Source organism: Fukomys damarensis, unplaced genomic scaffold (assembly GCF_012274545.1).
Source record: "Fukomys damarensis isolate Sample0158 unplaced genomic scaffold, DMR_v1.0_HiC HiC_scaffold_28, whole genome shotgun sequence".
NCBI lineage: Eukaryota > Metazoa > Chordata > Mammalia > Rodentia > Bathyergidae > Fukomys > Fukomys damarensis.
Window position 1 is genome coordinate 40497289 of NW_022900940.1, and position 26030 is coordinate 40523318.

Here is a 26030-nt window from a genome sequence, read left to right on the forward strand (position 1 = left end):
AGCTTAAGCACAGCACCCTGAATTTATTACATATCACAAGACACGATGATGAAGGTTTTCTAGCACACATATCAAGCTAATAGGTAGCTTAGGCTGCTCCAAAAATTCCAGAGGCACAAGATTCAGTTCCTCAAAGTACAAACAACTGACTTAAACCCTTGAAAAAAATTACTTGTTCTTTCACAACCCTAAAAAAACCACATTTTTCATGAAATAAACACTTTACAATCAGTAAAATTATCATTCTTTCATATTTCATGTCTGTGTCCACTTCTGCAAAATATTATTTCGATTTGAAATGTGGTCATTAGCACTTAAACCAACACAAAGCCATAAAAAGTCATTCCATTAACATCACAGTAGAATTATGGTTTTGGATAAACACAGAATTACTATAAAATATAAACATTATTGACTTGTTTTAAGATGTCCAATCTTATAAAATATTAAACAGAATCAAGCCTCGGTTCTGGTTGATTTTAAAATGCTAGATGTTATCATAAATATTTTTTTGAAAAGAAATGTTGGCGCTTTGCCTGTAGACTGATGCTTTAAATTTTAGACACCATTTAATTGGAATTTTATAGATATTTACTCTACTCAATGATTAAGTCACCAAAAAATCTAGAAAATCTCTCTAAACATTTCTGAAGCAACAGCATAACAACATTATGGCATCTTGACATCAAATACGAACATTCACTGACCTTTCTTTCTCTTGCTCACTTTTAGGGTTGAGCTTCTCCTAGCTGGATACATCTGAAATACCTTCTCTGCCTGTCTCCCTATACTGGCTCTAGCAGACATAGCAGCCACCTGCAGCTCTCAGAACACCACGCGCGCACATGCACACACACACACACACACACACACACACACACGCCCCGAGACTGGCCCCCAACCTACACTGTAGCAGTGGAGAAAAGAGAGGCAAGTTTCCAGCTGGGACTGGGCTGGGTCATTCATCTTCAGGATACAGGCGCCAGGCTTGCGAACTCCGGCCAAAGAGCCTGCCCCTTGTCAGCAGGCAGGCTTCACTCAGCCAAGACCAGCCCTGCACACAGTCACTACACTAATGACAACTTCTGGTTAACTCTTTCACAGGAGCTGGCGGGAACAATGTCAGACTAGCTCCATGACGGGAAAGAACTGGAGATTAAGTTCTCACAGAATAAACCTGCTCATCTGTCCTCCACCTCCTCCGCACACACAGACACACCCCTTATTTTGTCATTGTCTTCCTCCAGGGAAAATGCCATGTTGTGGCCTTTGTATCCGTCATGAACAGTCCCCGTGTCAGATACAAAGGGTTAGAATCATGGGCACACACTCTGTTACTCATCCACAGTGATTCCGACTCACTGAAAAGTCAGCAGTAACATTACCCGGGTAGCGGCCCCACTTGGCTGTATGGCTCAAGGAAATGTAAAAACAAAAATATTTAGTCTACAACTTTCCCTGAAAACGATCTGATGAGAGACCTGTTTCAGCTCCACCTTGATTTCTCTCTGTCTCTCTTTCCTCTCTCTGCCGGAGCTCAAACCCAGGGCCTTGGGCACACTATGCAAACGCTCCATTACTGAGACGTACCCCGTCCCCTCTGCCCTGACTTTTGGCTCTAACAGGGAAATCAGATGACTTCTTGCTAGTTTCTTGCAAGTGCAGAGAGCATTACATAAACTTTCAGCTTGGCAGAAGCTGTAAATCACAACTCCACTGTGACAGCATGGTCCTCCTATTGTCATGAGCCCACGTACTGGTATTCTGCTGGATCAGTGATGGCGAACCTCTTAGAGCTCTGACCGACACAAACAGCCCACTCAAGCACGTGTGCCATAGGCTCCCCACACTGTGCTGGATCCTGGGAGGAAGGATGGGCCAAGACGTTGCCAACGCTAGCGAAAGGCCCGGTGAGGACCCTGGATCACTAGGCCTGCTCATCCCACGGTGCTATACTAGCAGAACCTCTCCCAAACTCCCACCTTGCCCATCACCAAGACAAAGCCAGTTGAGCGTGGGTATGGAGTCTCAGAGTGATCCTCCTTTTGACTAAATAGCAGAGCTCTCACTGTATCAGCATGGAAAGGAAACAGTCACAACTTGTCACTGCAACTTGTCCTATGTTTGGCACAGACTCAGGTGCGCCACTTGGAGGAGATGAGGTTTTTCAAGTTTCTCCTACATACTAACAGACCACCTTTCCTCCAGGCTAGCACAGGTACTGGGATCTGGCCACACCACAGGACTCTCTGCCGGAACTTAGCAGGGCACACAGGGCCAGGCTGCCCTGTGCCTGGGTGAGCAGGCTGGAGAGAAGAGGGAGGGTTCCAGTTAGGGACAATGCCGCCATGCGGGGGCCTCCTGAACACTGGACCATCAAAAGGCGTTTTGGGGGGCTTTGGATTATTCCCCTAGACCAGTGGTCTTCGAGGTATGATCCAAAAGCCTTGCGATGTCCCAAGTTACCTTCAGGGGTCCACGAGATCACTGATTTGCATAATGCCTGATGTTCTTTGCCTGGCACGTCCTTGTTTCTGCATGAGGTTTTCCACAGGCGACGTGATGTGATGAAGTCTTTGCCTTGGCGTGTTTGTGCTTGCAAATTCTTGTGTTTTCAAAAATTTGTTTTAATTTCTAAGACACTGAATATTGATATACAAAGGGTCCTCAAGAATTTTTAAGAATAGAAAAGAGCCTTAAGAACAAGAAGTTTGAGAAAGGCTGACTGGCCTAGCCTTTGACAGGCAGCGCCAGACGTCAGGCTCCTCCTGTCCTGCTCTGCACTGTGCTCAGCGCTCTCCACCCGTCCTTCCCGGGGCCTCCCTGGCTAGCCTCGCCTCTAGCACTTCTAGAGGGCCTGTCTCTACTGCGTCTGAGGATGAAGCACCCTTCCACACCACTAATAGCCGCTTCTCTTGGGTCTAAGATGTGCCAAGGAGAACAAACCTACCAGCTCTCAATGTATCTACTCTGGAACTGTAAGTTTCATTTAGCAAGGTCCTTCTTGAAGAAAACTGAAACATGACACATCTGGGCTGCTGAGGGTACTAGGTTTATATTATGACACACCATGCTACAATGAAGATTTTAACTACTATATAACTTGCCTTAACTTCTCTTCATTGATTCTACCCTTTCAAACATTTTTAAAAACGTAACACTTACTATTCTGAGTAGAATAATCTTTCTGCTTTCAGAAAACATAAAATAGGGCTAATCCTATGGCTTAGTTTTAAGTGGATCATACCACGGTATCTGGTACTATCTGAGAAGTGCCCACTGCCTAATCTTCCCTTTGCCTCTCTGTGACAGATACTGGTACGTGTCACTTCCTTTATCCAGGAGCTTAAGCGTTTAGCACTTTGGATTCCAGTGCTGGGTACCAAGTTTGCTGTATGTGTGCCTGTGAAGATTCTAAATAAGAAAATTGAGCGATCTCTTACAACTTCTACTGCACTGGAAGCTACACAATCCTGCTAGGATTTTCAGAGACATGACGGAGCTCTCTCTGAGCCTATGAACCAAGTTTCAGGAAGCCTTGCTTTCCCTGCAAGTGGGAGCTAGAGGCAGCCCTACAATTCCTAGTTTTCTTCCAAAAAGCACGCTTAGCTGTCAGTCAGCCAATGCTGCTCTCAGCAATGTAGCCATGCCTAAATGGGACAGGGTCCTCTTGGTTCCTTTAAATCATGCCCCGACTCCTACCTAGAAAGGTGCCATTCTCTAGCTTTTACTTATGTGCAAGGTATGTGAAGAAAGGCAAGTGCAGTCCCACCTGCTGGAACTGTTCAGGGTTACATGGATCTACAAACAGCTGTGCACGCTGGCCCTTGGAGCCAGGGATGAGATAAACCGTCCTTAGCTCTGGAGTGGGTCAGAGACAAACACAGGAGTCACTTGTCTGTGGGTGGCTCAGCTTCTCACCTGTGCTTGCAATACTGACTAGCTCCTCTTCCAGGGATCCTACAGCAGTTATCAATAGAATTTGAACCCTAACATATCCACATACTGCCCAGTCAGAGCAGAAGTGGGCCTCTGGACCAGAGCAAGGTCCAGAGGTGCCCCGCTAGGCCAGGCATTAGGCCTTTGGTTTCTGGATCACAGAGGAGTCTGGGAGAGGAGTGAGGGGAGGACCCTGGCAGGGTGCAGGAGATTCAGCTGCTAGGGGCCACAGCTGTGGACACAGGCCTGCTCATATCTTCCAAGTGACCAGCCATACTGGAGTGTGCTGCCTGGCTCTCAGTCTAGCCACCAAGTCCCCACATACAGGACTGGGCTGAAAGCAGCAAAACTGCTGCCAGGTCCTCAGACTCAGCCATGAGAGTCCATACAAGCCATGTTAAGTGCCTAGGCTTCCTGCAGTCTACACAAAAGGGAGCAGAGGTGGAGCAGCGCCCAGCTCCACAGCAAGGTAACTGGGTCCACTCAGCTTCAGAAAAATGAGGCTACTTGGTGTGGTGTGCCAGTGTGGCCAAGAGGCAAGTGTCACGGGTACTTGCGGCATCACTGGAGAAGGCCTCAAGGTTAGGCAGGGCCCCACCAGTGACCCTAGGACAGGAAAGGAGGAGGTGTGCTTCCTCGGGGTGGGGGCACTGCCTTCACCCCCTGCCTCGCCTTCCAGGCTCCTGCCCCCCAGGTTGCTGGGAGGAAGGACCACTTCTGGCAGGGGCAGGGGCAGTGCTGCCCAGAGTCTGCCTCGCCCCTCACTCTCTACCCAAGGTGAGCGCATGCGTACACACACACACACACACACGCACACATGCACACACGCACACGCACCCTTGCTTTGGTTTGCACACACCAGGGCAAGTAAAAGGGAATCACAAGCTCTTCCCTTCTCTACTTAGTTCAGGGACTTCAATTTGTTTTGATTCTTCCTCATGACCTCTACACTTAGGTTACTTCTGAATATCAATCTGAAAATCCTCATTAGCCACTCTGAACATCTTGGGCTCGGCATCAGAGGAGGGACTCCTTGACCCCTACTTGGAATCAGCTGAGAATTTGAGATCAGGAACCCTCATCAACCAACTTCTCAGGCAAAAATCTACTGTTCTTTCAATGTGAGAACGCAACCTGTTGAACTATCGCCATTAACACCCTTTGTGCATTGCTTACGTATCTTAAAAAGGGGCAAATTCTCTTTCTCAATGGGTAACTATAGTACAGAACAAAACAGAGAATAGAAAAGGAAGATAAGAATTTCTTAAAGTTCTGGTAGTAAACAGGCATATGATATTATTGTTGTAGTCTTAATAATAAGCAACTATACGCTCAAAGTGCTTTACAATCACTTAGCTATTCCTCACAACAGCCCTGTGAGGTAGGTCAACATTAGTACCCCCATTTTACAGATGGGGAAACTGAGGCACAGAGAGGTTAAGTGTCTTGCCCAAGGTCACGCAGCAAGTGAACGCTGGAGCTGGGACTAGAACCCAGGTTCCCTGGCTCCCGGTGTCCTTGAAACTAGACCATACAGCTTTCCAAAGAGGCATCCCCAGACTGGCTCTGAGCACGAATTAAAGACGAACAATGTTAGATGAGGTTTGGGTATGGAGGCATTTCCCGTGGACACAGTAAGATGGAACCTGAGGTACTGCCTGGACTGGTCTGGCATGCGGGTGTGTGTTGGTTTCAGTGGGTATGACTGAGACTTCTGGCCTGTGCCCTTCTCACTGCATTCTGCCCTGGGTCACTGCAGCGGGCCTGGCCAGGCGGCCAGGAGGTCGTGACGTTTTGGCATATAAAAGGGTCTCTGTCAGCTCCGCGCCAACGGGCCTGCCAGTCTTTGGGAGTTCGGGCGGACTAGGGATGCAGGACTTTGGAACAGAGTGCACTGCCCACCCTAGGTAGGTCCGCTTATTCTTTTTATTGTGTGTGTGTGTGTATACGATACACACATATATATATATATACACATGTATATATATGTATATGTATATATGCAGTTTGTTACTGGCCAGCATCAGGAAGTTGTGTTCATTTCACTGCTCTGTGGGGCAGGTGCCCCTCTCCTTTGCTCCCTCTCTCACTCTTTCCCTTTCTCTGGGTCTCTGCGTGGAAGGGAAAACTGTTAACGCTTGCACATTCCCTTCCGTGGAAAGGAGCCACCGCGAGCAGCGTCCGTGACAGGCAGCCATGGCTCCTTGGATGAGCCACGGCCCACTTCCGCCTTCCAGAGGAGTGCCTTGCGTGGAAGGGGTCCCCCGGGGCCTCGGGTTTGCTCTTGCCTGCATTTCTCCCGAAATGCTGTGTCAGTAGAAATAAGCCCACGTGAGAGTTTGCCCTTCCAAGGCCTTAGCCACAAACGCCTTCCGACTAACCAGCTCGGTGACGCAGCTCGGGGACAAAACTCTAAAGCATCCGTTCAAGCATCTGAAACAAATGAATCAGCCAGTGAAATCTCATCTGTTAGCATCTCTTCTCCTCTTAGATTCAAAAAGGAGGAAATGTACAAAAAGCCCTTTTAGGGCTTTCGATGGAACCATGCTTTTATAGAAAGGAGAGAGGAATCTCACTATTTTTCAAACTCAGGTGACAAAGTAACAGGATTCTCCACAGATGGAATCTCTGAGAGCAGCCCACCTTCTCCTGCCTCTGCGCACCAAGCCCTGCTAGCAATCTACTTCGAGGGCGTGCTGCAGACTAAGAGTGATGCAATTAGGGGTGAGCGCCCACATCCTCCCCTCATCCACCTGCTGGCGGAGCACGAGCCGTAAAATCATTCAACCTAAGGACTTAACTCTGCATAGCTAGAAACATCATTCTCCATAAACTCAACTTGCAAAAAGGTGAAAAAAAGAGAGTATCCCTCTAGGATTTTCCCTTTCATTCAGACGAGTGGGCTCCCAGCCGCAGTGTGAGGGGGAAGAGTCTTCCATGGAGTCTACCAAGAACAAAGGGACATACTCGAATGCTGGAAATGAACAGAAATGTCTTCCGTCTTACGGACGGGACACGGAACAGACTAGAGCGGGGACCTTGCAGGCAAGTCCTCCTCTGGAAGGTGCAATGGGGTCTGCCGGGCAGAAGGGGCTGGGGTTTTCGTGGCTGCAGGGCTGTGTTCATTTCTTTGCTTCTCATGGAAACTTGCAGGTTGCGTGGATGGAGCAAAATGGATGAAGAGGAAATGCTGGGTCAAACTAAAGGGAGATGTGTGTGGGAGATGAGTGCGAGAAAATCAAAAGGCCGCGCAGCTTCTCTCTGGAGAGAAGGCCGGTTCTGATGATGAGGATGGGCGGGCAGAGGGATGGAAACGGCACACTCATTCCGATCGCAGCGGCCAGAGGACACCGGATGCCAACTCTCTCCCTCCACGTGGAGGCAGGAGACCCCAAGCCGTCCCCTGTTCGTGAAGAAGGCATGGCTGCAGTTAGTCCAGTCAGGTGGGCATCGGAGGGGGCCCGTGGGGTTCCAAACCACCGCGCATCTGTGTGAGCTTGGAAACCCTTCAGGGAATGGGGCGCAGAGAGCGAGGGCCAGTCCCGAAAGCCGTCCAGGCAGACCGCACTCTCCGCCGCACAAACATGCGCATGACCTGTCTCCCTTCTGCCCACCAGCAGTCAGTCTGTGAGCTTCGTGGCACTGAGCCACCCCCTCCCCAACAGGCCGGGCCCACCCTCGGGGCTTCCTCAAAGGTGCGTTTCTTTTCTAGTTGCACAGCCAGCACATTCCTTCTGCTACTGACCCCGTTTCCCTCACCATTACATTGTAATGTAATATTTCACAGGCAGAAAGGAAAGCCTCCTCGCGCTAATTAAATGTGGAGCAACAAATCACATTTAAAGCCATTTCCATAGCCGAGGAAGCCAAAAATGTAATTAGAATTATCCTTCAAGGAGACAATTTTTTTCTATTTTTAATGCTTGTTTCAGAATCAAATGCATTTTCAGAATTTATCTGTCAAGATTATGAACACAACTTAATTTTCTAGGCTGTGTACTCAACATAAATTATAGACTTAGCCTCAACTCCCAATGGAACCATGTGAAATTGTGTTGGTACCATCTAACTAGAAATATTTGAATTCCACCAAGGAAATAAAGCTCTTTCTATAAACAATAAAATGAAAAACGTTTAGGACAAAACAACCCCTCAACATTATTTTCACACAATGAAATTTTAACCCACAACCTACAGATGTAACGTTAGCTCCATCTGAACTGTTAACTTAAAACTTGATAAATCCCATGTATCAAGTGTAATTACTCAGCCACGTTATTTATGTGAGTTTTAAAAACACCAAACATTACATACATATTTTCATTCGTACTCTACGGTCATCAGAGCAAGCACTGAAACTACCTAACTGGGAAGTCTCGGGAGTTCAGCAGGGGAATGAATCGCCGTGTTCACGTGGCTTCCATCCCTGCCTTCCACAGGAAAACGAAGGCTCTCACGACACAAGCTGAGCTAATTACTGTAATTTATGAGGCAAGTCATCGATGAAAGATATGTTTCCCTTCCACAAAGTCCCATCAACTAGGCACCAAAACAGCAAGCAGCTCCATCTAAGCTGAGGCACCCACAGAACTCAGAATTGGGCCACCCTCTGCATCCAGGCAGAGGCTTCGGAACCACGTACTCTCTTCCTCTCCTGGTGCTCAGTTTGGCCATGTTGGTCCTAAGAATGTATAAACTAGAAACCTGTTCAGATTTGTAAACACAGCTTTTCAGTCTAAGGCTGGTTGTGAACTGCACTCCAGGAGGGAAGTTGTCAGTTTTCCAAACCAGATCTACCGAAAGTGAAGGAATTTAACTCAAATCCTATAATCGAGGATGGCAAGAAGCCATTTGACTGTGCCGGTGACTCACTGAGCTACCGCAAGGATGTACGATCACAGAAACAAGGTCAGAGAGTGACTGCACCGGGCTTCACTGTCCACCCGACCCACTGTGGTCGTGCAGGTACAACAGAGATTCCAGCATGAATCAGCCGGTCATGTCACACAAGGTCATCTACGAGGCACCAGACACACATGGACCCCACATTTCTTATTCACTGTCATTCACACCGATGTTGTCTCACGGCAAGATCACAGACAAGCCCTCACTTCCAGGTCAGCGTCACTCTGAACACAGAACACCACCAGGCATTCTTCTCTGAAAAAAAGTGAAGGACTATTCCATGTCGAACCAAATGAGCACCTCCAAGGTCACACTCAAGACATGTGACAACAAAGCCACAAAAGTAATTTGGTGTAAACCTAAAAATAAGAGGAAAGACTTCTTTATCTTATTCACAACGGACTTAGAATGCCCCGGGTAGCAGGTAGCAGAAGTGATGGTGATTTATTTCTGATTGCTCACTAAGCTTAGTAGTTCCATTTTCCCTGTTCTTGGTATATTTTCCCCATCCCTCTTTGCCCTGATTTCTCCATCAGTGATCACAAACTATTTCCCTAGCCTCCTTTCTTGCGAGTCCCCGTTGTGACTCCTTTCCCTTCCACACACCAGCTTCCAGAGACCTTTGAGCTTACCCGGGAGTCTCCATCCCTTGGATGCACGGACCCTGGTTGGAACAGAGGATCCTGTAAGCCGCATTTACACTCTAGGGGGCTGGGGGGAGCCTGAGGTAAAGGAGGGGGACAGGAGCACCGGGGCTGGCCTGCATATGACAGAGCAGCACTTGCACAGCAAGCCTCACAGCCATCAGGAGACAGCACACAGAGACAGACGTGCCATCCAGGCACACGCATGCACGCACACACAACACACTAGGAAGTGATGGATGTTACTGAAATGGACCAAAAACCAACAAGCAGTGGGGTAAGAAACAAACAGAAACAAAACAAAGCACTTGCGTTCAGATGGAAAGCTGTTCATGGCAGCCAGACCATGAGCCCAGGGCTGCGGCAAGGTGGGCCTGCCTGGAGGATACCGCCCCTAGAGAAGACTGGAGGGCAGGGGCGTGAGGGCAGGGCTGGCTCCTCTCCTGCCATGGCCATCCTGGGGCCCCTGCGCACCGGACAGCCAGCATCAGGTACAAGGCACAGTGGAGAAGGCAAAGGGGGAACACTTACCTTGTGGCCCAGAAATAGCTAGTCCACACCTGGGGGAGTATGCAGTATCTCAGTTTAAACAAAATCCTTGTGGTATTGCTCAACCACGAATAGTCAGCTCTCTGGTATTTCAAATAAGTTTGTAACATTGTTAGTGAAAAGAGAAAACAGAACAAGAGGACAATTCACCTGTAGGGCAATCGTGGTGTTCTTCGCAGGGTATTTTCCCACCAATCCTTGTTCTTTCCGTTTCTTGAATTTCCTAAAGTAGTCCTGTATCAGGAAAGTGGCATAGAACTTCCCCACGGTTACCTCATCATCTAAACGGAGAGACCAGACACAGCTCTCCCGAATCAGCACATTTGGACCGAGCGCCTACACACTTGCTTCTGGCTGAGCTGGGGTGGGGTGGGACAGGACAGCGCAGATGGCACCGAGCTGTCAGCCTACAGCCTGGGACACTTCCTCTAACAAAAAGCAAGGCTTTGCAAAGAGTCAGTTAAATGAACTGATATTTCAAGTTGCCGAAGGTATTGTATGTGTGTCATATATAGAGCAGCATATTAGTAACACTATGAAATGTTATTTCGATTATTAAAATAAAAAAATTACAAAAAAAAGGTTTCGTGGGTCATGTTTTCACCCCCTGTGCATAGAGATTTACACGTGTAATTACCATAATCGTCAAGGGTAATTAAACATCCAAATCCCTATGTCTCCAGATAGATACCTAGAAAGGTGACATAAAAGCTCAGAAGGAAAGTTCAGAAAAGTGACTGCAGATCCAGATTTTTCACACACTCCCCCAAACTCTGCCAATAGGCTCCACAGACCATGTCTTGGTCTGTTATTCAGAATTAATGGTTTTCTGCACTGCAGTGACAGCTCCAACTAACCACCAAGTTGAGCTGGGCTTATTTCTGCTTTGTTCAGAAACAGCCTCCAACATGTGTCCTGGAAAAATCAGAACTCTGCTGACAACTGTGAAGGTGATGCATGAGGCAGAATAGAGGCTCTGGCTGTCCATGGTAAACCACCGTGGAGACGTTAGTGTGGTCCCAGGCCTCCCAGAGGAGCCCGCACCAGATCCACAAGGCGCTGAGGCCTGCTGGGTGGAAAGCTCAGGGCCACCGACTCGCAGAGGCTGGAAGGAGGGATGGCTGCAGCTCCTCAGGCTTCTAGCCAAGCTGCCCCACAAGAGTCACAGGCTGAACAAGGCCCAGGGCCCAACCAACTCACATTCGCACTCTCACCTGTAGAACGAGGACCAGGCTCTCAGAGGAACCATGAAGACTGTGCGAGAGGAGGCACATACAGCACTCAGCCCCTGGCCTGAGTGATCCTCGGGGCCAAGCACCGCACGACCACAAGCCAGAAGAGACCCTGTTACTTTACAGCTTGTCAAGAGCAGCACCCACGGAAAAGGAAACTACAGCATGATGGGGTGGGGTCACTGGTACCCACCATGTTCTCTGTGAATCCTGGATGAGCTTAGTTCAGTGCCCCATGGGAGGTGTCACCAATCGGAATCTGCTGGGCCACTCTGGGCAGCCTCTTCAGCCTTCCTTGTTCAAAGCCACTTGATGTGACAAGGATGAGAAAGCTGTCTTGGGAAGGGGGCCTGGCTATGTCCCTTCTAAACTAGGACAGTCCTGCAGTGGGCGGAGACCACCAACGTTAACCTGAGGCTGCATCACATGTGGAAACACGGCCCCTCATCTGTCTCAGACTCGCTAAACGTCTACGGCTGCACTGTCCACAGGCAGGGAAAGCTCCTCCCTTGCTCTGCTCACTAGCCTCTGCCCACGTGGCCTGGCTACAGTTAGAATGATCAGCTGTAGCTAGCCCTCGTGACTGGGCTGCTGTGGGCGCCCCACTGTCAGGAGGCGTCCATGTGGGTCTCGTGGCTTCTTCACAACTCTGACACAGTTGATCTGCTCATCCTGAGAGGTGAAGTGAGCTTAAATGGTCTGCCCAGGTCAGCTGAGCCAGGTCACCGTGTCTCCTGGAGCCCAGGGTCCCCTCCTCACCCACCCCTACCTCGTGGACAGTACATCTACAGCCACACTGGCTACTTGCTTCTTTGGAGCTGTCACAGCTTTCCCGGGCTATCCACAGGAAGCAGGCCGGCTACTGCCCGGTGAGTGCATTCAGGGACCCAGGGAGATTCTCCACCTGCCGTACCATGGCTGTCTTTAGTACACCAGGGTGCCTTGTGGCCCCCCAGAAAAATCACCAGCTCTATCTACAGAAGGCCCACCTCTTTCCATACCAGGATTCTTCTAGCCAATGTGGGCCTAGCCTTCACCTCCCCTTGGCCTCTACGGCAGAGGCAGGCCCACCCAAAACTCTGCAGGATAGGATTCACGGGCCAGTTAGTTGTCTACTGAGAAGCTGAGGTAATTGGAGACCAGGTCCAAAGAAGAGTTTTGAGGACAAGAAAAGTCAAAGTTCTAGCAGAACAGAAAAGGAAAGAGAGAAGGAATGACCGTGGTGAAGCCATCTGGGCTCCGGATTAGAGAGAGATGGGATCAGCTCAGCGTGCTCTTCAGGGGGAAGGAGCCAAAGATCCCGCTCAAGAAGTGATGGCCCAAAGGTGGGAAGGTCTTTCAGGAGAGGAAGCCTTCTAAAGAGAAAAGGGATAGTCGGTACACCTGCAGAGGACACTGAAGAGAGCAGGCAAGAACCTGAACTGAGCTGAGACAGCTCCGAGGACCAAGAAGTTGTCAGGCTGCCCTTGTAGCCAGGAGCTGCTGGGCCACTGAGAGTGAAGGAAGCTCCCCACACGTGCTCCTCAGCTCCTCCCGAGATCACTTTCTCATCGTGCCCATCATGGTTTGGTGACCTCGCCTACCACATCCCCAACAGCACAGTCCCTTTCTTCTCTGCCGGGAGGGCCACAAAGGGGCTGCATACGCACCCCATACCTGCCAGTCTCTGACACCCAGGGACGGAGGCTGGCCTTGCTCCTGCTGCTGCTCCCTGGCCAGGTTCCAGTGTGGAGGGGGCAGTGATACCCTCAGCCTCTGGGTGCCCATCTGTTTGCCCAGAGGGATGTAAAAATTGCAATCATTTTCTAAGTGTGCCAATGACACACGAAAGGTTGGAAATACTGGTCTATGGGAAGATAAAGTAGGAAAAACAAAGAGACAGATGATCGATACAGATGATAAAACCCTATCTGAAACTGCACACAGAAGCCTGAATGAGGCCGCTTTTTTCATCTTCAGGAACAGAAGCACTTACAGGAGATTCTACCTGGAGAAGCACAACCCTCACCCCTGAATAAACACCACATGCCGAACTTCTGAAACATTTTCCCTTCTCAGGCCCTTGACCCTTCACAGGTGTCACAGGTCCTCTTGCTGCCACTGTGGAATGGATCAGCACTGATCACCCTAAACCTCGATCCCTGTTAAGAGACAGAGAGGGAAGGCCAGGCCTCACTTTGGTCCAACGGGAGGGGGATCTTTAGCCAGTGCGACAAGTCTGGTAGAGCTACAAATTTCAAAAGAAAGGTGTTTAGAAGTGAGCCAACTTCAGGACTCTTTGTCCAGTGAGATGACAGGGAACGAAGTTTCAGAGTAACTCAAAGACACTCTGCGAGTGCATTTCACGCCAGCCGTGAGCGTGGGAGTCAGACTGGCCATAAGGAAGGCAGGGTTTCAAGAGAGATGTGAGGTAGAACAAGAAAGGAGCAGGGTCCTTGGGCTCAGGGGAAAAGGTTTCCATCGACAGGGACAGCCTGCTATTCTGAAGCATGCATCTGTATGTCAAGAAACATTGTAGGGGAATATAGTTGATGAGAGATAACTCTGATTCCATGCCACCACCCTAAAACAGAATTGCTTCAGAATATTCTGAAAGACTGAGAGTTGAAAGGAATAGAGGCTGCAGAAAAAGCTCAAGCACATTGTTACAACAATTCTAAAAGCAGTTCCTCTAAGCCATGCGAGCACCTGGACATGCAGCTAAAACAACAACAACAACAACAAAAAACAACCCAAAAATGGAATCCAAAGAGGAGTTTTAAACGTGCAGTATCAGGTCTCTGTGGGGAGCAGGGGGCTCTCTGAGCGGGGGGCTTGTTTAGTTTCTGTTTAGCATTTATTTCTGCGTCATTTTCTCCAGCTCCGAGCTGGCGGCCATGCCAGCTGTGGATGGCTCACTTCAGTGATGAAGGCTCACACTGCTCCTTGCTTCATGTACAGAGCAGAGCCGGCTATTGTGCTACCCTCTGTGCCCCCTAAGAGCCACAGGCTGTCACCTTCTCAGAAGGAGAGGCCACGGACAGTGTCCTTGACTGGGCTCCGGAGTTAGGTTCCAGACCCGAGCTGCACCACCCTTGAAAGCTGCAGGAGCAGTGACATAAAATTTCCACTGGTGACAAAGTCACCAGATGCTTTCCATGTGCCCAGGCAAAAGTGGGGCTAATGTGCCGCAGGGGCGGCCCTGGATGGACAGATTCTGCACCTTTAAACCTCAAAAACAAAACAAAACAGTCTGAAAACAAGCACCTCAACTTCTATGAGTATTTAGACAAAAATGGAAAAAAACCGAGAGCATATATATATATATATATATATATATATATATATATATATATATATATATATATATATATATATATATATATATATATATATATATATATATATATATATATATATATATATATATATATATATATATATATATATATATATATATATATATATATATATATATATATATATATATATATATATATATATATATATATATATATATATATATATATATATATATATATATATATATATATATATATATATATATATATATATATATATATATATATATATATATATATATATATATATATATATATATATATATATATATATATATATATATATATATATATATATATATATATATATATATATATATATATATATATATATATATATATATATATATATATATATATATATATATATATCACATATATGTTATATATATATAAATCCAAAAAAGTTTAGTCAGTTAATTTGTGATAAATAACAAAAGGAAAATAAGCATGCTTTGTTAGTTCTGTCTCTACCCTAAATTCTACCTCATTAAAAGGACACGCTTAGGTAGTAAGTCCAGCCTTGATAAGAACATTTCCAAATTATTACTTCCTGAAAACTTTTCCGGGAGAAGTTTCCAACAAAATGTGGAAAGCTAGTTTGCTGGAAGCTAGATTCAAGTATTTCTTTTTGGACTGAACATACAGGCTTTTTGTTCTGCAGCAGCAATCTTATCCTCTGTCGTGAATTCCTCCACCAACAAGCAAACCCCTGCTCTGGCCATGTGGAGTCTTGGTCCCCTCCCCACGGAAGCCTCTCTTTGCCTCACGGGCCCGCATCTCACCACTGAGCTACCCTTCAGCCTCTGGCCTAACTCTAACTGATATGGCATGCTCTCTGCAAACACTCTCCGGGTTTTCTGGGGGTGCTATCGCTAAAACCAACACTGTGGCCAAGCACTCATCAGGAAACAGGCTGCACTGACCACCAGCAGGAGGGACGACTTGGTCGAGTAGTTTCATGCTGGTTTTCTTCCAGATTTTCTTTATCACAGCTCGAAGTTCTTCATTAGCTTGTTCCAGGTTCCCTGAATTCAAAAAGCAAAAGGGGGAAACCAGCCTTGTTTCCGTCCCTCAACTCCCTCTCTCCAGCCTGCCCGCCGACAGGGCTCCCTTCCCACTGAGCTGCCCCCGAGGAGCCCTGCCCACACTCAGCAGCCATCCTGTGGAGGTGCTTGCCCCCGCAGTAGGGAGCATTCGTGCTTCACCCTGGAACTCGGGGCTCCGGCCCATCCCGCTCGCTCCCTTCCACTGCTTCCAGCCCAGAAGGCCCTCCCTGCTGCTCTTCTCAATCCCGCCTCCGCCCCGGAGGGTGCAGCCGAACCCTAACCCGAGCAGCACTCCTGCCAGTTCCTGCTGTACGCACACGTTCGTGCCGCGTAACCGTGGCCTTCCCTGTATGGGCTAACATGTCAGTGCAGAGGACCATCCTGCCTCTGGAACCCTTACTGACAGCAGCCTGTGGCCAGGAACAGACAGGCAAGCCACAGAAGGCACAGGACAGGCTGTAAGAGACTGGCTTGCTACAGAGCCCTGGGGTGTTGGAAAACATGTGTCCCCTCACTTGACATGCTGCTTCTCTCCTCCCCTCCACTTCCTCACGACCTGCTGTAACCCGCTTTGCATTCTACCTCTGACGTAGCCATGGACCAAGCCCCGAGCACACACTCCAGTGCCCGTCTTGCCAGGCTCCAACAGGGCTCACCCAGCGTAAAGGCGAGGGCCAGCCGGGAAGACACTGACCTCACTAGCACTAACTCTTCGCGCTCTGCCTGCACAGGGACTTCTGCAGACCTCACCTTACACATCCTCAGGACGTTCCTGCCACAGATGTGTTCAGTTTCTTTTTTTTTTTTTTTTTTACAGAGAAAGGAGCTGCAGTTCAGAACAGCAAACTTCCTCACTGACGGTCACACACTAGTAAGGGGCAGCTGGAGTGAATCCATTTGTGATAGTTCTGTCTCCTCCCTGATACCTTGCCTATTTCTCTTGCTATGTAGTAAACAGTGAATGAGTCAGTTCAAAACATTCTAAGACAAAGTGAGGCTGAAAGAAAGGGCAGAAAGAATGCAGGAGGAGGGGTAGTCAGCTGCTCTGGCAAAGGCACTCTTGTCGGACTCAGCACCCGTTCCCAGAGCATCCCCTTCACCAAGACAGAGCCCAGACAGGAGAACCAAGGTGGGATGTCACGTCTCTTCCCTCCAGAGAATGCTCACCTTCAGTCTTGATCTTGAGAGCTGTTCGGACCAAAGCAAACAGGGTTGCATTAAACATGACTGTCCCATCACTGTTGAGAGGCATATTCATGGCAACTAACCTCTGTGAATGGAAAGAAAAGTTCCTTGAAGGACTGAAAATCCTTCATGACATCCATGCCCTTTTTTGACATTGATTCTCAGCCAGTTTCCAGTCAACCTTCAATTTGCGACTCAACAGTCAATCGGGAGCACCTTTATGAGGCTCACCGCTCTGTGCAAACTAGACTGGCCCACAAGATGCCCAGGGACTCATTTCTAAGTGTTTCTGCAAGGGTGTTCTGGCAGAGATTAGCATTTGAACTGGCAGGCTGTCCATTCAGTGTGGGTAGGTGGCTGCCATGCAATCAGTGAGAGCCCCCCAAAAAACAAAAGGTAGAGGAAGACTGGTTCTCACTGTGCCTGCCTGCCTGAGCTGGCACATCTGTCTTTCCTGCCCTCAGACTGAAGCTCATATCATTGGATTCCCTGCGTCTTGGGTCTTCCGTCTCAGACTCAACTACACCACCAGCTCTCCTGTGGCTCCAGTTCGCAGAGACAGACACAGGACTTGGCAGCCTCTATAACCATGCGAGCCCATTCCTCCTAACAAATATCCATGTACATGTACATGCATGTACACGCATGTCTCTGTATGACGATATACACAATTCTAGTTCGATCTGAGACAGACAGACACATCCTATTTGCTGTCTCTAATCCCGACCAATACAGTTTATCCTCTGGGAGAGATACAGATGACAAAGACCCAAGCTCTCTGCAATGTAGATGCTGACACTTGGATTCTGTGTTTTGTTTGCTAAATAGCAGAAGCTCATCATTTAGGTGTCCTTCCTCCTTTCCTTATTACTAGTTCTCCCTGTGTGTCTCAGGGTCAGACTCTATTCCAGGTGTATTATTGACGCTCTTAGGTGATTAATAGGTACACAGGCCAGGCAAGCACCTGCGCCTCAGGTTCTCAACCAGTGGTGTCCGGGGTTACGCCCGGCACAGGGAGTGTCTTTCACTATCACGGAGTATTCTGTACAAGTCCACAGGGCTTCTCCAAGGCCTTGGTCTTTCAGACTCCCTACTTCTCCTATCTCTGCAGATCCCTGCAACACCAAGCAGTAAGGACAGCTGAGAGGCCCTCGGGTACGGGACACCCTCTCTGGGCCCCGTCACCTTGCCCAGGACAAAGCGAGGCTTTTTAAAGAAAGAATGCAGGAGGAAGGGGAAGCCGGCTGCCCTGGCAAAGAATCCTAAGTGCAGAAGTGTTCACGTGCTGAGCCTCTCGAGAATTAAAGGAAATCATGGGTACTAAGATTTCCGTGCTTGGCACATGGAAGGTGCTGAATAAATAGTAACATTTTAAATATTTTAAAATTTAAATATTTAAAAAATTTTGACTACAGTATATCACAGAAGAAATTTTTGTCCTCCCTACGTGAGGACCAGAACCTTACATTTGCACGGCCAATTCCATCTAACTTCCTAGTCCTACTATCAACTTCCCGTTTCCAAAATTGGGGCAGGCAGCCAGCCAGGACACCTCAGAGACTTACTCATTTTTCTGGAAAGTTCCCAAGTCAGCAATATGAGCAACTTTGTAGTGTGAGCACCCTTAAATCCTTTATATAAAAGGACCCAGAAATTAAACACAAGACAACACCTACGAACAGAACCTCTGTTGTTCTTGGAAAGCAGAAAAGGGCCTGGTGCAGGGTAATTCGTAAGAAGAAAGTCCAGTTCTACGGCTTATTGTCTGTCTGTACATCCAGAGTTCTGCCTGAGGAGAAGCACAGACCCTGAGGACTTGCCACTGTGCCTTCCTGGATTCTGAGGGCAGGGGGAGTGAGTACCGTTCAGAGACTTCTTTGAAAGCATGAAATACAATGTTCACAGTGCTCTATTATCTCTGTTTCTGTCTAGAGCTGGCCCAGCACCTTGAGGGGTAAAACCGTTGATCCCAGGATCCCTGCAGATCGACAGACAGCAGAGACCAGCAGCAGTGAGAATGGGTGAATCGCCCTAAGGAAGAATTTCCCCGGGCAATCTGTTGCTTTCTGTCGCTACCATGGACTCGAGGTGGTTCCCTGTGGATTCTCTGGGAGGAAGTCAAATCTCACTAGAGTTCCAGAGAACATGGTCCCATGTGGAAATGACAGAAATGAGATGGGAGATTGGAATCCAGGCCTAGCGCCCAGGAGAGGTGCCCAGCAGTGGCCACGAAACTCTGCAGCAGGGAGCTCTGTGCAGCCCCTGCCAGCACATCCACCAGCGCCCACGCTAGGAAGCAGGCTCCTCCACACTGCCCTTTCCTCAGCAGGCACCAGGGCTTCCCCATTCCACTTTCTCAGCAGGTCTGCAAGCTGCCGGCTCCCACGCTCCCACTCGCACTGCCCCCATTCTAGAGATCCTGGTGGGCCCCCTTCCGGCAGGCTGCACCCCCAGGTTCAGGTCTCTAGAAGGGAAATTTGATGTTTACGTTTCTCCCCGAGTCTTTTCCTGCTGTCCACGGGACTCAGCATGGCACAGATCACTCCACACAGCAAGACTCAGCTTACGTCCAAGGCCTTCGGCCACTTCCTCTTGCATTCTGGCCAAATGGTGACATAATGATTTGCCAATGGCCACTGCGATGTCCCTTCTGCTGCCCTGTCTGGGCTCTCTGGGCTCCCTTTTGGCAATGTCTGCCCTGCCTCTGACAGACTCCTACGTCTCTTCTGGACTCAACTAAAAAGTCACCCTCCCCACTGCCTACCCGGCGACAAAATGCAGAAAGCCTTTTACCCTCCTACTGCTATTGACAGTGTTCCCTGAGAGTTACAAATCTGAGAGTCCCTCAAGGGCTGCAACCATGCATTATTCATCTCCTACCCACCACACGTCCCAGAAGGCCTGGGCAGGGGGCACTTAGTGTTCGTGGATGAGCCCCTGCTGGAGAGGCTGAGGCGTGAGACGCTCACCTTACACGCTACCCTGTGGGGGCATAATTTCCCAAACCCCAGAGGAGGCTGGATGCGCCGCAGCAGCGTGACCACGTCCAGGTGCTTTATCCTTCCCCTGAAAGCAAAGCACAGCCTGAAGTCCAGGAACAGCACGGCGGGCCTGCGCCTTCAGTCCGCCTTGCCTTATATAAAAATCAGGGCTGACATTCCAGAACAGCCCGCACGAGCCAGATGGGCTCTTTCTCAACTTACTTTGCCTCAGGGTCATATTCTGACCATATTCTTTTGAATTCGTCTAAGTGGTGAGGCCCTAGAATAGACCAGTCCCGGGTCAGATAGTCAAAATTGTCCATGATGACAGCCACAAACAGGTTGATGATCTGAAAGAGCGAATCAGAAAAGAGAGAGCTTTAGCTGTGGCCAGAGTAAACTGGTTAAACACTATTGTATGCCTCCTAATAACACAGACACGAATATTTATTTATTTTTTTTTGGCAGTACCGGAGATTGAATGCAGGGCTTTCACACTGAGCTATTTCCCAGCGCTTTATTTATCTTTAGACACAGTTTGGGCTAAAACTTGTGATGCTCCTGCCTCTGGCTCCCAGAGTGCTGAGATTATAGGATTGTGCCACCATACCTGGCTGGACATGAAACATCTGATCCCACACATCTCCCAGTGGGGTTGTAAAAACATTCCTTTGGGAAAACACTTAAGAAAAGGCAGGCTTCTTGCTTTCCGAGACAGCTTGGTACAGTCTTGGGAACGAGTGGGCAGACGCATTAGTTGGCATTCTGGAAAACGCCGCAATCTTGTAACTCACTGCTGTCAGATAACTTACTCTCAAGCCACTTAAAGCCATGTGCAGTACAGTGGCCTTGAAACTTTAAAAGGAACCAGCAGCACTAAGAAGCTGGGTGGTTGATTAGCCCCCCACTCCTGCTCACAACCAAGGTGGCAGTGACATGCATCTGATTAAACAAGAGCTCCACTGACAAGTGAGACCCAGATGCATCCACCATCCAGAGCCATCTGAAAGGGAACATCACTGATCGGACCCCAAAGGCTATGTAGGCTCTGTAAACAAAGAAGTGAGCTTTGGCCTGCTTACCAGAAATGCACACAGCATGTAAAAGCTGATGAAATAGACTATGGCAAAGTTGCTGCCGCATGTGTACTCCTCGCCGGGGTTGTAATCTGACTCAGGGTCGCACAGCTTTCCTGGGAGGCAGGCCAGCATGATCTCCTGCCAGGCCTCGCCAGTAGCACACCTTTGCAGATGAAGAAGAGACAAGGCTTTAGTGAAGGAAGAGGGATCTAAGGGTTAGACCTCTGGGAGGAAAACTCGGAATCAGAGCAAAAACTAGTCAATTCGGCCAGAAGCCAATTTGGATAAGTGAAAATCTGAACTTCCTACTCACTTTCAAGTACAACTTCCCTCAGTCCCTTGAGGTCCTCCTATAACACACTCTGATTTTTAACCATCATTTGATGCAAGTACAGTATGTCTCTGTATAAACAGATGTTTTCCTGTCTTTTCTATTTCAAATGTTCATATTATAGTATTTTGATAATTACTCTTACTTAACTTTATTCAAAGCAAATAGCTGGAAACCATCCAACCTGCAAATGACCCATTAACCCAGTCACTGGAGTCATTAGAAATTACTTTCATAATTTCTAGATAGCTCTCCGTGAGCCAGCTTGTTTACAAAGTTAATTAGCTGAGGTTGAAAATAATCCCATGAAATTTGGAACTATACATTTTAGGATATTCCCTATTGGCTGTGCAAAAGGCTTCTACGCTTCTGCGAAATTTCCCTTCTGCTGGTTGTGTTTTGGTACACACTTCCATGCATAAATGTTCACTCTACAACTTCCCTAGTAGTAGCTTCACTAATTCCCAAACAGATAAACCTGAAGCAGCCATAATCGGGACGACTGCAGCAGTTAACAATCCAGCAAAAATCCTCTGTGACCAAATTCTAGGTCTCAGTCTAAGAGTACAAAACAAACAGAAAAAGCCACGTGACAACTGGAAAAGGCACTTTGCTTCCACACACATGTCCCTATCACCCCGGGCCTCCACAGAGCGTGGTGCCACTGACCCAGGAGCCCCACCCCAACAGACTGTCACCTGAAGAGCAGCAGCACCGCCTGGGGAAACGTCTGGAAGTTGTTGTTCCTGTTGATCTGGTTATTATCTCTCATGGCAACTTTCCCAAACATCTAGAGGGAAAAGTTATTAGGAAAAAGAAAACAGGCTTGGTCAATGCTACAGTATGGATCTTGAATGTCTCCCAAATCCCATGAGTTACAAGCTTGGCCCCAGGGTGGTGGAACCATGAAGAGGTCCGAGTGGGAGGCTCTTTGGTCACTGGGGATACACCTTCAAAGGGAATGCTGGCATCCTGGCCTCTCCTCTGTTTCTTTTGCTTCCTGGCCATGAGGTGAGTAGTTTTACTCTCTCACATACATATGCTACAATGTGCTGCCTTATGCTCAAAACAACAGGGATGCTCAGTCATGGAATAGAACCCCTGACACTGTGAGCCAAAGGAAACCTTTCCTCTCTACACGCTGATCACCTCAGGCTTCTTAGTATAGTGACAGAAAGCTGACTAACACAGTCATACTTCCTAAGTTTAGAAGTAACTCAGGTGTGACCCACACTAACTAGGGCTTTTCTCAGGATATGTAGTACTTCATCCAATAAAGATCTGCTGGGAACAACCATGTGCCAGGTGCTAGGTTAACTGCCAGGAACGTGGTGCTCCAGGAAGGCAGATTCTCACCTCAAGGAGTTCTTACGCTGGAGCAAGACCATAGAGCTACCAGGCACACTGACACCCTCACACGATGGGCAGTGGGGAGGCCCAGACGCACGGGGGAGCAGGGAACAGGCTTATCCACCTGAGTGAAGCTGGGAGCTGGGGAGCAACCTCCAGGGGCCAGGACACCTATGTCTAGAGCTGAATCGCTCAGAGAAGTCAGGTGACAAGGAAGGAGGAGCTGCAGGCGGTGGGAATGCCACCCACAGAGGGGCAGAGGCAACACACACAGGTATCCTGGGAAATGAAAAGATGAGCGGCAGGCGGATGCATGAGAAACAGAGGGGTAGACAAGGGTGGGGCCTGCAGGTCTCCAGGAGAGGGAGCTTCACCTCTGGAGAAGTGGGAAGTGAGGAAACAGACTTCCTCCCGGGCCTGAGGAAGCAGACTGACACTGCAGAAAAGTTTGACGCCCGCGGTGCCTGCTGGGAGAATCTAGGGTAAGGTGTGCAACTGGGCAATGCAGGTCACAGGGTTCAGAGGCGCCTCCTTTTTCTGTGAGAATACGTTAGACACAGCAGCACATGCTGCTCAACTGCAAGAGCCCAAGCATGAGAACTCTGGTTTCATAGCTCCTGTTAAGATTCCAAGAGACTTGCAGGAACTTCTATGCCTTCAAGATAAAAAATAAGTACAAGCATCTCTTTGCCCCAAGAATCATCACTTCACCTTTCTCAGTGAAGCCCCTCGCTTGTCAGAAAGACACATCTATGTGAGAGGCGAGTCCACAAGGCGGCCGCCCTGAAGTCGGGAGCTACGCTCTGCCCTTCAGCTTGCTCTATCCATGGAGGCTCAGCTGTCGACACGGGGTTAAGACCCAGGTGTGAACAAGCCTCGAGAACACTGGGAAGCACGCTGCAGCCCCGTAGCCCCCAGGTCAGGGCCACAGAGGAACTAGCTAGCTCTACATCCCTCTGGAAAGGGGAGCAGCATGGGTACTAGGGGCTCCTGTTCGGTCCTAGCACGGCATCTAGACATAGTTTATTTCAAGGGAGAATCCCGCCTCTGGGGATCAAGGCCTAATTCTTCAAACTATCAATAAGTCCTTGCGTGACTAAGTATTTCTGAGTACCAGCAGTACAGGAAATACAACACCCACACAACAGTTATGGCTTCCGGTAGTACGGCACTTCCTCTTCCTTTGTTCTGTTCCTGCCACCACTGAGATCAACGGCGGGTCTTCCCTCGGGCTCAGTGTGAGAAGGATGCCAGGACACACGGATGTTCTCGGGGCACTGCAACCTTTCCACGTTCTTCAGTGCCTGGTCTCGGAGGCAGGCTCTGTCCTCGACACTGCTACCCGAGGGGCCACGCCTTCTTCATCTCCCTACCTCTTCAGCAGCCAAGGCATTTGGACGAAACATCACAACCTTGACGTTCTACTTTACCTGGCCAATGTATATCTTTCCACAGATTTGGGGCTACCTTGCAAAAGAGCCCCCGAGGAGAAGGCGGCCAGTGCCTACCTGCATGCCGATGACCGCGTAGATGAAGAACAGCATGGCGATGAGGAGGGCGACATACGGGAGTGCCTGCAAGAGAGGGAGCACTGGGCTCAGCCTGGACGTCGGGCCCTGTGCCTGCTCGGCACAGAGCGGGGAGACCCACGTGAGAGCCACACACTTTTGTTTTCCACACGTTACAGGGACAGGACGTAGAGAGCAGGGAAGGCTCTTAATCCCAACCCAGCACAATCACTTCTGGTGACAGCACTCACCCACATGGTGCCTAGCACTACACCACAGGCAGGAAGTGACGGCACCAACACTGCCTGCTAATCCCACACATGTTCACCACAGACAGACCAGTCCCTACCCGCTGCGTTGCAAATCTGCTATTAGAATCCTCTGCGAAACTACCACTGATTAGAGCATTCCCAAACACTGGACATTTAGACTGCTTCCCCTTTGTCCATGGGCAAGACTGGAAGGGCTGAGGGAGGTGCTGAAGGTCACGTCGTGGAGAAACAATGCTTATGCACCATCACCTTGCTTCTGCTCAAGCATTCCCTACGGGTGAAGTCTTAGGAGTGGAATCACTAAGTCAGAGGGCAAGGACCACTTTCTGGCTATCACAAAACACTTTTTCTTTTTTTGATTTTTGAGACGAGGTCTACTATGCACTTCAGGGTGGCTGTGATCTCACCATGTATCCCAGGCTGGCCTTGAACTCATGGTGATCCTCCTGCCTCAGCTTCCTGAGTGCTGGGATTACAGGCCTGTGTCATCACCACACCCAGCTCAACACACCTTTCTTGAAATGTATACTTTTTCAAAGGACCACATAGGCTGAGGGGTGGGCCAGGGAAGAGACGGAGCCTGGGCTGTCAGCAGGAGCACTCAATGCAAGTGTGCGTGTGTCTGACCAGATCCTGGCCCTTCAGTCAAATGCTCCTTAGGGGCTTTTCTCCCTCACTCCATGAGACAAACATATCCACATGCATAGTACACATCCAGATGCCCAGGTGTCAGGCCTAACTCCAAGCACACCCACTAAAGCATCCCTTTATCTGCTCACTCGAGGAAGCTCCTCAGGAAGTCAGTGGCCTGCGGGCTGACAGGCCACCTCCAGACCTGTGCATCTGTGGACCTGTTAGAACAGCCTGGTCTGGCATGGCAGGACCATCTCCATGGAGGAACTGAAGTCCCACACAGTCAGTGTTAGGCTTTCCCTACCGTGCCTGCATGTGCATTTTCTTCCTACATCAGCAAATGTTGAAAGCTTTTTGTGGCACAATCAGACCTACGCATGATCCTCGAAGACAAAGAGAGAAGCCTTGGGCGTGACTCTTACCTGGAAGGACTTAATGAAAGTCCACAGCAATGTCCGGATGCCTTCCCCCCTGCTGAGAAGTTTCACCAATCGCATCACTCGGAAAAGACGGAAAAAGGTGATGGAGATTCTATTGCTCTCTTCAGAGTTCTGAAGGGTTATCAGGGAGAGGTCAAACCCAATGGAAAGGAGAACATGCAACACTTTCAGAAAAACAGCAACAGATGCAAAGGTGACAGAGGTAAAAACTGAAGATGTGTGTCTAGGGCCTTTTCACCTTAAAAAGCATGATATGAAAGGAAAAGTTACATGCTAACAACACAGGGCTTGGAAAACTGCATCCACACAGCACATGCATGTCCACGTGTTCTACTGTGTTAGAGGAGAACGCTGGGCTGCTCGAGAGTACTGGACACTGATGATGGATGCAAACCACTGCAGACACTGCTCTGGAAGGACAATCATGGAGAAGACAGGAAAACCAGTGGAAAACTCGACATGGTCAAAAAACTCAGGGAAAAGACCCAGCCCACGGGGACTAGTTACTGATCTTACCCCAGGTGTAGCAGTTGGGACAGGGACATTGTCACTTTCAGTTGGCTTTAAGAAATCAAAGATTGAAAATGCATTA

General features: G+C 48.8%; 1 protein-coding gene across 6 annotated transcripts in view; it reads right to left on the reverse strand.

The window, feature by feature from the left end:
• The window catches only part of Cacna1d (calcium voltage-gated channel subunit alpha1 D), a 325064-nt gene that overhangs the window by 12829 nt on the left and 286205 nt on the right, over positions 1-26030 (reverse strand). For 3 of the 6 annotated variants that reach the window (XM_010643039.2, XM_010643036.3, XM_033757094.1), the window contains 10 exons: positions 25955-25999; positions 25421-25549; positions 24094-24159; positions 21934-22025; positions 20908-21067; positions 20048-20175; positions 19814-19910; positions 16827-16929; positions 15537-15638; positions 10188-10318 (listed from right to left, as the gene is read on the reverse strand). In XM_010643039.2, the coding sequence (XP_010641341.1) occupies positions 10188-10318; positions 15537-15638; positions 16827-16929; positions 19814-19910; positions 20048-20175; positions 20908-21067; positions 21934-22025; positions 24094-24159; positions 25421-25549; positions 25955-25999 (1053 nt within the window). Of the gene's footprint in view, positions 1-6272; positions 6373-10187; positions 10319-15536; positions 15639-16826; positions 16930-19813; positions 19911-20047; positions 20176-20907; positions 21068-21933; positions 22026-24093; positions 24160-25420; positions 25550-25954; positions 26000-26030 lie in introns of those variants that run through there. The other 3 variants (XM_033757092.1, XM_010643043.2, XM_033757093.1) reach the window with 2 other exon arrangements.